This window comes from Wasmannia auropunctata, unplaced genomic scaffold (assembly GCF_000956235.1).
Source record: "Wasmannia auropunctata unplaced genomic scaffold, wasmannia.A_1.0 LD334199.1, whole genome shotgun sequence".
NCBI lineage: Eukaryota > Metazoa > Arthropoda > Insecta > Hymenoptera > Formicidae > Wasmannia > Wasmannia auropunctata.
The window spans coordinates 253,949-269,237 of record NW_012028691.1 but is presented as its reverse complement, the minus strand read 5'-3'; the positions used below and the strand labels follow the sequence as shown (position 1 = coordinate 269,237).

The following is a 15,289-nucleotide window of genomic DNA, read 5'->3' as shown; positions in this document are numbered from 1 at the left end:
ATAAATAAATAAAAAGTGAATACCTTTCTAAATAATATTATTTATTGATTTTATTTAAAATAAAAATATATGATGAGAAGTCTCTTTATTTTATGTAGCACTCATTATATCCTTAACGTGAATTTATATTCACGCACACACAAATGCGAATCTTTATATATAGAATTATTGTCAATACAATCATTTACGCACCGCTTATAAATGATTGATACGAACGGATGGAGTGTATGCGGGATGGTAACTGGTGGCGTAATGCTGCTGCCAGTTGTCGTTACGGAGATAGTTTGTACCAGTCAAGTTTCATGATACTGTTAAGTAAGTTTGCGAAAGCCTTGGTTTCCGCGATGAAAATCGCAGCCGCGCACCTGCATATGCTTAAAACAGATATGCATATAGTGATGTTTCAGCAATTCACGTAATCATGTTAGCAATCTTGAAACATAACGTTACCCTAAAAGTTTTACACTCGATACACATAGAAATTAATATTGCCCTTACAAAATCGTTGGCTCTTAATAGTAAATAAAAAGTAACTGCAAATGAATATTATTAGAAAAAAATAAATGCATATCTGGATTTAGTGTTCTTTATATATAATTTCCTTTTAAATAATTTGCTTTTAAAATAATTTTTTGAAACATAACTTAAAAACATAACTAATCACTTTAGAGATTTTTTTGCTTTAGAGATGCTTTGTTTTAGAGATTATTAAAAATAAAATATATTAACATTACGTAATATGCCACGAAAAATGTGTCCTATTTATCTTCTCTACTTTACTAATAAAATTAAACGGAACTTCGACCGACATAGATAAACGTTGGCGCAAAATGTAACTTCGAAAGGTACGTTGCACAAAGCGACACTTTTCGCCTGTAATTAACACCGCTGCGTCGATGTTAAGTGGAGCAGTAAGCCGGCGAGCTGGTTCTGAGCTATGCGAACCCTTCCTGCGGCTTCTCCTCGTTAAAGGTGAAGACACTCCGAGCTAAATCGGAGAACCATTCCGCGCCGCCCGTCTTGTCTCCCACCTCCCGCGACTGCCTTTCGCCCTCTACCCCATCTTCGCCGCCGCGTTTTCGGTCCTCATTCAGGCGACCGTTTGACATCTGAGAGACCCGGGACACCGGTGCCGAATACCAGTCGAATTACCGTAAATCGAACTGCCAGCTACCTTCCAGCAAGCGTCCCGAGAGACGGTTAAGTCCCGGTCTTAAGTCCGTGTATTAGCGCTTACTGAATTCCCGCTCTCTAAAACGGGGATCACAGCTCATTGCGTGTCGGGGTGCATAGTTTAAATGCTCGAATCTGAATGCAAACAATCACCGTGCCCGCTTTTATTTGATCCTTGCAATAAATTGCAAATAATCCCTATACGCGTAATCGAAGTTTTATATTATTTGATACGATTTTCTTAGATCCCGCCTTTTCTTCAAGATATCAATAATACGAGATTAGATATCGGCTATACGCTCGGTGACAGTCAGATGAGACTTGTTGGCGACGGTAATCTTTTCCGGCAATCGGTCTCTCGGGAGGACAACATTGCGACAATGAGGATTAGGAGATTTGAAATCACACCTGAATAATTCGCACAATCTAGAAGGAAAGAAGGCCATCAGCTGGATTAAAGGCAGGACCAATAAAGTAGAAAACGCTACAAAACCGCCGGTATGAAAACCGACGGTACAGGTCCGCGCGCTTGCCGTGATAAATCGATTTCGTGTGAAACGAACCGTGAAAAATGGCGGGCAGTCGCACGTGGAAAATGTGTTTCGGCTGATAGCGCTTTCGACGCACTCTCACCCTCTCTCTCTCTTTCTCTTTCGCACTCTCTCTTTCTCTCTCCTCTGTCTCTGTCCGTCCGTCTCTCTTCCTCGTAGGCTTCGTTGGCGCCGGTTAATGCAGTTGACCCTATGCAACCGTAAATCTAATCCCGCTGACTGCCGGACGCCAGTTAGGCTGGCTAAACGATCTCTTAAGGGTCACCGAAAGGGGCTAATGTAGCGTTAAATAATTTATAAAAAGTAGGTCGAAGAATCTTTCTCAGGTAGATCAAGTTTCGGTAAAAGTTGCCCGCGCACTTTCGGATGCAACTCTCTTTTTCCATGCTAATTTTTTATCTCCCTCGATCGACGTTCTAAATGATGAAATTCATACTAACTCCAAATAGCTTGAAACGTTGAAAAAAGCAAACTATTTGTAATATTTGAGCAACATTGATTATTCATCCAATTAATTTATTACAATCTTATTAAACAGTAAAATGGAAACCGAATTTTTCATTAAGTATTAAAAAATAATTGGAAATGGATTCGTTGAAATTATTTTAATCTTTTTTCGAAATTAAACGAAATTAGAGATTTTATAACAGTATAACAGTAATTAATGATTGTATAAGGGAATCTATATATAACAGTTGTACGCAGGGAACGATAAAATTTAAATTTGACTTTTAACTACGCGATACACTTTTTTTGTAATTAAAAGTATCGATAAGTGTACGATAATAAAAAAATATTTACAAGTTAAGACGAATGATTATACAGAAAACGATTAAAGGCGGTTACAGCTTGAGGGAACCGCTGTTGTTTCACACGATAGAACGAGGTCAGGAGAGCCTCAAGATTGACGATGCGGAAGCATTAAGGAAGGGCAAGGTCAACGATAATGTTCTTATCGCGCTTGTGAAACAGCTGCTTGCTTATCGTGGCATACAGGTTCTCTCTCGTTAGACGTTATGCGCATTGCGTTCTGGCAGGTAATCTGATTGAGCAAATAATCCTACGATCTGGCGAACAATTTCGAACGAATGTCTTGAACGCATCTCTGTAGCACAACATACCGCGTAGTACATTATTTTTAATTTTATCCTGGCTAGAATCGCGTCCTTTTGAGCCTTTAACGCACGCGGAAACTATTAATGGGTTTTAAAATTGCTAAAAACGCTGACGTGAAAAAAAGGAGAAAGTAAACGAAAAAGTAAATGAGAAGTGACATCCGATAATTAACAGTTTTTAGTCGTTTTATCATTTTAATCGTTTTAAATTACAAGCGATATTATTATTCAGTGATATTTTACAAATGGATAATTGCTTTTAAGCTAAGTGCTTTTTATTTATCTAAAAAAATCTGTCATATACTCTAGCTCCGTTAATCTCTAGAAGAAAATAACAATTTTATGCGAAAAGAAAATATTACAATTTTACATGAAAAGAGAGATAAAATAATTTTTTATCCTTATTTTTGAGAAAGTTACTGTTAAAAACTGGAAAATTAGTAACGTCTTTTTTCACGTCTGAGCGTACATGATCTCTCCTGACACGAAGTTAACAGTCGTGAAGCATGTTGGAAATAACGGGAGATAAAAGCAGCCTTGAAATCCGCAATTATTTCCCTTTATTATGAATTTTCATAAAATTAGAGAAAAATTTTCATAATTGATAAGCGTACACGTGTCTATTTTTGTTTTTCTTCTCTTCCCTCGCGCGGATAATTTGACGGGAAAGCAGCGCGTAACGGTTCGACTGGAAACATCGAGGCAAAATTTTATGCGCTGCATACTGCCTCTGAGCAGGCGTCCAGCTATTCTTTATTAAAAGGGCATACACCGATCCAGGAGGCTTCAAGGCCTCCCGCGTGATGAATGTAAGGCCGAACTCTTGTAACCTAACCCGTCCCGACCTAGCCTGCCTACCCTACCTCTAAAGGACGTACCTTTAACTCTGTTTAACTTCCACCTGAATTAGCTTTCATCTACCTTGCGGGTCGTTCCACACATTGTTCTCCGCAATCTAACTCGACGTCGTTTACATTTCGCAGTGGCCCGTGCTAATGTTTAAACCCTTCACCGTTCACCGCGGATCACTTTGCTCGGTAAAACATCTATTACCTGTAAAAATTTCCCCGCTTGAGGCACGCATTGTTATACGCCGCGGGTTGATGAAACGAAATTCTACGCGAATTATGATTCTTTAATTCCTTGACGGTATTGAGCAACATCTCCCTTGTTTGAGCAATAACGCAATAATTTTATGAATGTAATTACGAGAACGCGTTTGCCTCTGGTTTTTCTCGCGCCGTTAATTAAAATTCCGATAAAAAGTGGAACGTTTCTTCGGACTTAAGTTGAAGAATAGAGAAATATTAAAGAATGGAAATTTTTTAGTAACTTGTGCCTCAAGAAGTGGATCGTCGCCGCATTCTTACTGAAAAAGAAACTATTTTTAAGGAAGAAGTATTGCGTTTTTTTTTTTACCAAGGAAGAAGGTTTAGAAGTACTTCTAAATAAATCAGAGAACGCGAACGTAAAAGAAGGTGCAAAAACAATTCAAAAAAGTTTATGACATATCTGTTGCAATTAATTACGTAAAGCTCGTCGATGCACACGAAGAAGTGTCTTACGCTCTGAAACTTCCCATCGATCGAATTTGACATCCGCGCGCGGAAGACAATCTGAGTGAGGGAAAAAAAAGAAGCGAACGTAGGACGTCCAACGACCGGTCGGAGGCCTTCGTATCAGCAAAGCCCGAGCTTGTCTGCGCAATAAGGATCCGAAGCATTACAGACAACCCAGGTCGGTCCCGTCCCTTCTCACCCTCAGACGGAATGTTTTGCATTTTAAGAAGGTGTCGGATATCCTTTGCGTTATCCGAAGACAGGCCTCCCCCGTCGCCTCGTCGCGGAGCGTAGAGGGTAGGGGGAAAGAAGGGAAAAAGGGTAGAGGGAGACACGAGAGGCACAAGAGCGATCCCTCCCTTGAAATCCGTAGTAATTCACGGTCCTGTATTACGTGGCAAAAAGAACACCCCCTCCCCCCTCCGCCCCCGGCGAGAGACGACCGATGCCAGCGGGGTCGCTTTACAGTGAACGAACGGAGAATTCGCGCGCGCGAGCGTGTTAGCACAAGCGTCCGATGTTAGGTACATTTAATGATATTTATTTTAGGTACGCGTTACTTTCGTCGTTTATATAAATTACAGTCGCAAAAATTCTCGAAAATTTCTCAATTTTACGTAATTAATGTTTTACGTATTGTTTTATGAACAAATCCAACTTTTTGTGTGGAAAGTGACAAAATAAAAGTAGGTTTTCTTTTTTTGCAATTTGTTTCCTGCATTACAAGAAATGTGAAAAATTATAGAATCTTTCCCCGATTATTTTACTCGATGTTAATAATTTTTCGTAAAAGGATATATTTTTAATATTTTACAAAATACAATCGTGGATAGGGATTGAAGCATGTATAGTAACATCTAGTCTGCAAAAGAACAAAAAAATCTTTTTAAATAAAAGATTTTTCAAGACTTTCGACACATTCCAAAATATTCCAAGATTTTCAAGACTTCGAAAAATTGTTTAGCTTCGAATAATATCCGAAATGATTCGAGATTCTTATATCATATATTTGAATAGACTTGTATTTTGAGTTCATCAGTAGTTGTAGAATGTTTTGTGTAATAAAGGACGAAATAGAGTAATGTTCTATAAATACGAAATTAATAAACGTTCAAGGCGACGAAAATTCGGGAGAGTCGTTGCTGAATGAAAGAGTTGAAAAACACTCGCCGGAAAACGGATTGGTTGGACTCTCGTGTGGTCATTTTCTAGAGGACTCGAAGGACAATCGCATTTAATCGAGTCGCCGTTTACCGAGGCTCTTGCTTAAAGGAGATCCCAGATGAAACGAGAGCAAACTCGATCGTTCCGGTATCCAGGAGCCGACAAACCCTGTTTTTCTCCCTTTTCTAGGGAAACTCTCTTAAAAAAACGGTACTTTCTCTCCGCCGTAAGATACATTTCTCAAGCAGTTTTTTAATGGTTTGATTTTATTGAATAATTAAAATTAATTGTTAATTTACAGAAAGATTTGTGGATTGTGCAACAATTGTGTAGCGAATTGTAGAAAATTGCTCAATTCAAAGAAAAAGATCGCAAGATAGATTTTATTTCCAAAAGTTCGAGAAATCACCGAAAAGAAATATCTTCTCAAGAGATAGATGTGTACAAAGAGAGAAAAATAAATTAAAATTTTAACTGATTCACAATTAAGCTATATAATTTCGCAAGTACAGCTCAGTTGCAAAATTTATCTATTTTTACTTTATAAAATAGAATTTTCACTATTTTTGGCACGAGTATAGGGAGAAGAGAACATTTAATTCTCTGTGGAATCTGCGAAGTTATCTTCTCCGTTCAACGAATAATCGATCTTATTTAAATGCTGAAATCATTTACGCGATTTTTGATCGTCTTTTCATCGTATGCGTCAGCTCAGATTTTTCACGCACGATTTCAAATCGACATCTCTACTACTTATTGATCCCTTCGCCGGGAATAACGCATTTGAACGGAAACCGTTTGAGAAAACGTAGTCGTTTGCCCTTGTTTATATTTTTATCGCTTGTGCAACCACGAGCCATTTGTATCCGGCTTGTTTTGCGTGATATTTTCCTCGCGAACATTGCGACACTTTGCGAGAGAAGATGGGTTAGGTATATTCTTAGAAGGTTTAAGTTAAATTGAAGCGCTCTTACCTCGAGGAAATGTTATCACCAGCGCCGACAACAACGGTCGGGGCTGTTCATCGAAATGGGATTACTTTTTTATTAAAGGGCCGCGTGATACGCATTTAGGATTCACGGCATATAGCAAAAATTAAGCCCAGCCTTTTCCATGTAATGTTTATATAAAACTTTAAAGAACGTCTCTGCCTCTCAACCTACAAAAATGCATGCATAGTTTTCACGCCTATTTTTTTTTACAGACGCAAAAAATTTTTATTTTCTTAATTATATTCGTGAGATATTGGAAAAACGTATTATCTCTTGACTTTTTTTACTTAACTTAAATTATTTAAAAAATGTCCATATTTTAATTTTTTATTTATATGCACGTACCATCAAATCATATTCCATTTAAAATATCTCATTTCTTTCCACTAATTATTTTATATTTATTAATACAATAATAGGGAATATATTGAAAGGAGACTTTTTAATATAAAATTTTTATAGGAGAAAAAAGATAATAAAAGAACTAAAAGATAATGTTGGTGCGTAAATATCTATATATATATATATATATATATATGTATATCGATATACATCTATATACATTATACATACATATAATTGTCTCTGTAATAATTCTCCATTCATTTCGTTTTTATATTGATCGAAGAGATAACGGTCGCAAAAAAAGCTCAAACATTTTAACGCAAATATTTTCCTATCAGCATCTGCGTTCTAGCGCCTTTTTCTCGTATGATCGAACAGATCGTTAGCGAACTGATAGTTAAGGCCACGTGCCGCAACGTTTTGTTTTCTTTATTGGCCCTTCCTACCGTACAATCACCAATATCAATATTTAAGTAATAACGCCGTTAAAATTCGATGTAATTGGTGGGTTCTTTTTATACCGACAACGAGACGTTTGCTCCTAATTAACTTCGATCCGAGAGAGCAGAGTGTGACTTGGGGGTCTATATATTCTGAGAAATGCAATCGACTCAATTGCACTCCAAAAACTGCAGACGCAAACTGCTGTCGCAAAAAATTCGTCTCGAGTCGTCCCTTCGCACTCGGCTCGCAGCGCGTTCGCGACCGAGCCGAGCGAGCGAGATTTATAGACGCGTGGAAGGGATATCGATCGTAGGCCCATCGTGTATTGTTAGTAATTGGAACATTTATGAGCCAATCAATCACTTCTGCTGTTGCAGTCCCCCCTATGCTCTGGATACCGCACCAATTGGTCGGCGCGCCCCTGGGTTACTCCGTAACTCTGGAATGCTATACCGAGGCTCATCCGACTTCTTTGAATTACTGGGCGAGGGAGGACGGCCTAATGATTCACGAGAGCAGTAAATACAAGACTGTGTCAGTGCCCGACAAGCCATCCTACAAGACGCACATGAAGCTGACGATAAACGATATACTGGTAAGATAGAGGCATCTCGCCGAACCATTTCGTTTAAATTCTCGAATACAGCGGCATTCAAGAATTCCCCAGTAATTCCTCGTATTTGCAATGCGAAACGATTCACGAAAAGAGGAAAAAAAACAGATTTCTCCTTTATTGAATAAGAATTTATTACCAATTATACAAATTGTGTAAAAATACCTTTAGCTGTTTCAGAGTACATTGCACGAAAATTGAGCGGTGCAAATTTTATTGCATATTTAATGAATGAGAATTGCACGATAATCGCAGCGAAACGCAACGTAATTGCTGTTAAAAAAGCGCGTGGCTTAATCATGTACACCGCGTTAAAATTCACGATTGGGTAATAGCACCATATCGTAAATCACGATCGTTGCACCCTGGCGATGAGCGCGACAGACGATGAGCGTAATAAAGCACTCGTCTAGAGTATCCGTGTAAAATAAAAATGCATAATATACGGCGTTATATATATACGGTTATGTAGATATCACAATAATTTATCACTTACTCAATAATAACGATATTAACATTTCAAAAGACGTGACTAATTTTTATAGCCATTTATTAACATTTAAAAAAAAAGATATTTTGCGTAATTCTATTTTTTTCCAATAATTATAAAATTATATAAACAATAGTAAGTTGAATTAGACCGCGTTGAATATCACGAATAAATTTAAGAGCGCCTTGTATGATAGAGGTTGGATCTTACACAGTTAAATCTATAGTCAAATTTAACCTTATTTAAGTCGCCACTGCTTCCACTTAATAAATAGTTATTTTTAACTAAAACAATGGAGTTAAATAATTTAAAACAGTTCAAATTTGACCCAAATTTGAGTTAAATTCCATTTTATTTAAAAATAATTATATATTAAATAGAAGCAGTGGCGATTTAAATAGAGTTAAATTTGACACTATAGGTTTAATAGCGTAATGCATATAAGAATATTTTTGTAATTATAAAAAATAAATTTCCTTATTAACAAAGTGAAAATGCAACGGAGAATTGAAGAATTTTTGATTTTTAGATTCAAGCTTGGTAATTAATAAGGAATATTTTATTATGATTACCCCATTAAAATTTCCATGCATTTTAGAGAGTAATGTGCTTGCGCCGGTTTACTTTCAGAGGGAAGACTACGGTAGCTACAAGTGCATCGCCAAGAACCCACGTGGAGAAACCGACGGGACGATCCGTCTGTACAGTAAGTGTCTCGTTTTGCCTGCATGCGCCCCGAGCCATCTCCCCCGCAGTACCGTTTACTAAGGTAATGACGGTTCGTCGCGAGCTGTTTGGCGCGTTTATGTCGTGCTGTCATTCCCCGGTTGTTTACGAAGTCGACGAAGACGGTCGGTTCTCAACGAACTACGTAATTTCTACGGCACACCCGTTGACGGATACCGTGGTTTCTTCGGGCAACGCGGCGCGCTCAGCGCACGGTTTGACACGGTTAAACTCCGCGCGCGCGTCATGCGATCTTCCACCTAGACAAATATACCCACATTAATTACCTCTGCCTAATATTTGCCAACAGATCGTGATTCGCAGTGGCACTTTCCTCGAATTAAATCGCAACATTAGTTGGCTACAGTTTAACGCGGCTGTGTAAATACAAAAAGCAGCTCTGTATACGCGTATATATACTGCCGTTTCGGGGCTTTAGGTACTCTCAACTGCGGATCTCAATATTCTCACATTTCTAACGTCACGGGCATTCCTTTTTCTCCCTTTCTTTCTTTTTTTTTCTCCTTTTCGATTCGTTAGTCCTCGCGTGCGTTACACGTTATACCTTCGCCGTGCACGAGGTGAGGGAGTAAAATGCATACAATCGTGAATTTCATCTGCGGCTTACGGCTATGATAAAAACCGGAGATATGGATGAAATATGGGGACACGAAGTACGTACGCGCGTACGTACCTCATGAAAAAGAGTATGAATCGGGACATGTAGAGAGCAAATAGAATCGACGTCGCTTACGAAAACGAATGCGAGGGAGATCACTCCATTAGTATGGATCGGTTTTTCGCATTAGCAATATTCAAATGAAGCGAACATTTAGCATAAAAGACTACCGATAAGAGGAGAAGGTGGTGAAATGTAAACCTTCCCTGAGTTCGATAAAAAACAAAGGACGAAAATGATTGTCCGATATATGTGGCCGATTTTTCGTACTTGCCGTCAATCTCTTGCTACGGACCGCGCGCGTATATCCGCGCATAAATATTTAACAAACTAGAAATTTCTTTTGAATATCTAGATTATTTACATACGTAAGAACAGCGTTATGCGAGAAATTAATATTCTCAGAAGCAAAATTTGCATCGCACGCTTTATAGATATTTCACTCGATTAATTACACACCTAAAAATATTCCTCTCTTTTTCAACTAAAACGGTCTCTTTGCATTAAGATCGTTATTGATATTACTTTTAAGCGTAGCTGTGCGAAACTTGCTAGTTGCAAAATTCGCGCGTGCCGTGCATACTATATCCCCGTTGTGGCGCAAGCGAAATTAAAATTTTTCGAAAGCACCTCTTTTTAGCTTCGCCGATAAACTTTTCTTTTTTTTTTTTACAAGAAAAAGAAATAAACGAATTCATTCCCTTTTTTTCTTTCGTCGCAACAAAATTAACTGCGATATATCACGATTAGTAAATTATTGAGGAAAGCATTTTCACGACGGAATCCTATATTCCGACTGGATGACTCGTTGGACTATTGGCGTGGCGCTAATGCTGAATTATTGGTATCCCCGAAAGGGATGCGGGATTAACCGCGCGCGCTAAGAGTCATGCCTCGCAATCAAATGCGTTGCGGGGTTGTATATGAGCATCGTTATATATTCCGCTTTAAGATGCGTAATTGTTGATTATTGCAAACGTTTAAGGCCACGAATATTAACTAACACCCAGGATTGCTTGTACGATGCGCACAAAAGCGATTCTTATAACGGTGTTTTTTTGGCTTTTATATCGCAACGTGATGGAACTGAAACGAAAAAAAATATAATAAACTATCCTCGATAAAATAAAATCTTAAAGTGTCTAATAAATAGACATATACCTGTATATATTGAAATTTTACAAATTAAACTCTTTTAACGAAGATTAACATTCTCGTCGTGTACAGAGAAATGTACAAATAAGAAGAGGTGTACGCCCTTTCTCCGTCCATTTAAAAATCGTCGATTTGGAATCGACTGTGACCATCCCATTGTTCTCAAGCGGGAGGGATGAAAGTACGAAGGAGGAGAAAGTCAGACCAGAAAGGAATTCGAATTTCTCGGAGCTTCTCTCCAAAGAGGAAGCGGAGAAATAACTTCGAAAAGGTCCCGCGAAGGCTTGGCGAAGGCGTGCACGACGGTCCAGGGGAGAGAAGCAAACAAACCTACTTCGGTACAGTCTGTAACAACCGGCAAAAGTAACGGAGCCCGTTTCGCGTTTCTTGAGGGAGGCCGGGCCGGCTCGAAATTAAGTGGCGGCAGTTAGAGATATGTCAGACGAGTTTTATTAAGCGGCATAAAAAAAGAGATTTGTAGACTGACTGAAGGAAACGGAGCGGTGGCAGAAGGGATGGCGGGGTAGGGGCGGAAGGGGGAGGGAAGGATACCTTACTCTGCGGGGTAAGTCGTCCCGCGAAGCGAAGACGATTCCTCGGTTGCGAAACTCGTCTACAGCGGCAGTAAAGAATAGGGGAGACGGACGAGGGACCGAGATATGAATTTATTATTAAGGACCGCCTAAGGGGCAAAGTACCCCTGTTTCTTGATATCCGAGCGCATTTCGTGCCCGTGTCTTACCTCGTCTCCCTATCCCTCTTGAGGCCTCTTTTTTTTTCCTCGCGACGGAGACCCGTCCTCCTCCCCTCCCTCCCCCCTCTCGCCCCGCTCGAAAAAGCTCGAATTTCCTGGCTAATTTATTCCGCGGTCGAGTCAAACAGCTATTTGTAGCGGCGTTGAAGCGCGGGCTTAGCGCGCGAAGAGTGACGGGTGCAGGAACGGGGCAAAACTTACGGCGCTCGCTCGCTCGGATAGTAACAATATCGTATTCATTCGGCTCCTCGTCTCCTCCTTCGTTTCTCTCTCTCTCTCTCTCTCTCTCTCCCTCCCTCCCTCCTTCCCTCCCTCCCTCCCTCTCTTCCTCCCTCTCCTCCCATCCCCTTGTGATTTCCTCAGCTCGAGCTCGTATACATAATGCAACGTCCACCCCTGCCGCATCCGCCGAGCGCCGGTTCAACCGCTTGTGTCGCTGCTAAGACGCGGATTTAATAAACGGCCGTTACGCGGCTGCTTTGTCGGCGTCCATAATGTCATTTTTCACTCCCCTTAATTCGGACATGCTTGCTTATGCATGGGACATTATCCTTTTACATGGGATCTGTTGGGAAAGATGTGTAACACTAAATTAGTGTAAATAATGTAACACTTAAATAGATAACGCGGGCGATATTTTTTGAGACAGTCGATAATAATTAATTTTATTTGATTGTTCTTATCGAAGGCCAATTAAACTGATTTATATATGTAAATCGATTTTATCATTACACTTTTTGACCAGAATACATCGCTTTACCAATTGATGTATTCATTTTCAAAACTACATTTTTACATCTCACAAATCTTAATACCATAAAACATTCTCGAAAGACAATTACAATGCGACTCGCGACGGTAAAAATCCCTTAATGCTTAACAAGCTCTTGATGAAATTCTTGCAAACGGAAAACTTCTCCGTTGTACTCAAATTCCTTCTGCAAATCCATACTGAGTTGTCGGACTTTGAAAACTTTCGCGGTCGCGTGGTATCGTGGCTCGTAAAGTTCTACGAGCTTTTCATTTGGATTTGAGAATTTCACTAACGAATTCTTCAGCGTAAGATGCAAACGAAGTCGTGGCCCAGCGTGACTTTGATAAATTTGTTGTGAAACTCTTTCTGCACATGCATTCCGGACGCTGCTAACGCAGCGGCACTTAGCAATTTTGCCGTTGGAGTTGCACGGAGGAACGAATTTCACCGAAAATCTCGTTTAGATTTTGAAACGTTGCCGGCGAGCATTTTCTCGCTGATATTCACGCAGATAGTATCTCCACGAAGTTATATTCTTAACTTATCTCAAGGGGTGTGCTCCGAAGAAATATTCATTTTCAGATTTTCAGCCATATTGATATCCCTATTTGAATAATTTTGGAATATCGTGAATTGGAACGCAATAGTTCTATAATTGTATCAATTATTCCATTGTTACGATATTATTACGATTAAACGCTTTCGGATACTTTTAGCGAGTACACGTATTCGAGCTAATGTTGTTACTCACTTATAAATTTCTTTTAGTAAGTAACAAGAAAAAATATGAAGCAAGAGAAATTTATCCTTTTCAAATATAGTGCTGCATATATTATATGAAGTGAAGAAATTATAGTGTTGCATATATGTAGCACTTTATTTATAACTTTACAGCTACATTGAGATCTACTTTGAATAACATGCCTCTTAGCTTCTTTTTAACGATTCGTCATTTATAATGACGGATGATAGTCCGTCATTATAAATGACGAATCGTTAAAAAGCGATGTATACGTCGTGAAGTATAAATTCATAGATTTCAAACTGCAATTTTCCTCTCTGCGGAGTGGGTCTCGCGGTATAATAATTTACAATAGAAATCGCGTGAGATTTCAACGTCGAAAAACTCGCTGAATCCTCGTTGAATTCTTCATTTCGAGGAGCGGGCGAACATAACTGTTTGCTCCGTGGGCACTTTTGGACGGCGCGATATCGCGAAGTTCTCTATTACCTCGGCCCCTTTAATTATGAATTGATCAGACTTCCGCAAACTCGGCAGACACAAAACGGGACGTCCCACCGATGGCACACCTTTCTATAACTTCGTCAGCGCGCGGAGGCGTAAAAATTTTGTACCGGGTTGTATGGCGGGACCCGCTGTCTACCTTCGGGGCATGAGTTCGTACCGCACGGCCGAAACTTTAACGTGGAAAGCCTCGGGGTCGCTTCGAAACTTTTGTCCTTCTCGTTGAGTCGCGATTCTTAGTAACCCCCGATTCAATAAATTATTTATGATGCAATGGACGAGCAATCTTACACCCCCGTTTACTATACCTGAGGTACGGAACTGCGTCGCCGCTCGGCAGTACTCTAGAACTTCGCCGATATTCTTTCCGTCACAACACTGATACGTGCGTGCGTTTTTTTTTTCATCGAACCCTAACAGAAGAACGTTTAACAAATATAAAAAGAACACGGTTTCAAATATAATTGAATATAATATAATCCGTTATTTCGCACTTTTCGTAGAATTAAAATTTTGCGAGATCTATAAATCGCGCTTCAAAACGTGCGATAACGAGATACACATTAAAAATAATCTGTATTCCGGAATGCGGAGATATAATGACTGCGAAAGGAATGTTTCGCGCGTGTATTACGGGGTGGTTATACATTATGTAACCTAAATGACTTCATCTACGCAGAGATTACGACAGAAAAATAATTTTACGTTATCATAACGCACTAATGTTGCATAATCGGGAGTAATGCACGCCCGTTGTTGCGGGTACGGCGCACTCTCGTCGCTCCGCGCTCTGGAAATTGAAGGTCTATTTTTAATGGGCGCATTTCTCCATATATATTTGTGCGAAATAATTATGAACGGCGACCTTGTTACCCAAATTCGTTACATGTGCTTCACTCTGATTGCGGAATAAAAAAAAAGAGAGAGAAAGAAAATCGCGCGCTCACTCGGCTTTCGAGCTCTATAGATACCAGATTGCGCCGCTCACAATAGCGGGGACAAGCGCGCTTCCGCGGGCGGTCGAGCGCGCGCCGCGTAAAAACTAAATCGCAAAATCTGTTAGTGCGTCTCGAACGATTTTCCACATTCTCGGTGCGATCATGAATATTCATAGCAACTTTGTGACGTGTTTCCGAAAGTGAGAAAATCTTAGAGCGCGCCGCGGCGAAGAAGGGATAATTAACTTCACGCCTCGATGCCGCCGCGCGCGACGGAAAGAGTCGCCCATTTCCCCCCCCGACACATTTTTGTCTCTTTACTGTGCAAATTTCGCGTGGCGTATTTTTAATGGCCGCACGGTTGAATTAATTGCGGAGTAGCGGACACTGCTTCGTTACTTCCTGAAAGGTAAATTCGTTAAATGTCTCGTTCTCTCGCCGTACACGCCGGACAATATGCGTGCACACATATTTGCGTATGTATAAGCGTGGGAGAGCGGGCGACAAGTACTTTTTATGAGAGAGACCGCTCCGGATTTACCGTCATGCAAAACCGACGTTAAAATAGGTCAACGGAAAAATCGGCGGGGA

The 15,289-nt window shown here is 39.9% G+C and overlaps 1 protein-coding gene across 1 annotated transcript in view; it reads left to right on the top strand.

Annotated features, from left to right (window-relative positions):
* The window catches only part of LOC105459279 (neurotrimin-like), a 166,252-nt gene that overhangs the window by 128,074 nt on the left and 22,889 nt on the right, over positions 1-15,289 (top strand). The window contains exons 6-7 of the mRNA XM_011705178.1: positions 7,721-7,938; positions 9,077-9,152. Of these exons, the coding sequence (XP_011703480.1) occupies positions 7,721-7,938; positions 9,077-9,152 (294 nt within the window). The remainder of the gene's footprint in view (positions 1-7,720; positions 7,939-9,076; positions 9,153-15,289) is intronic.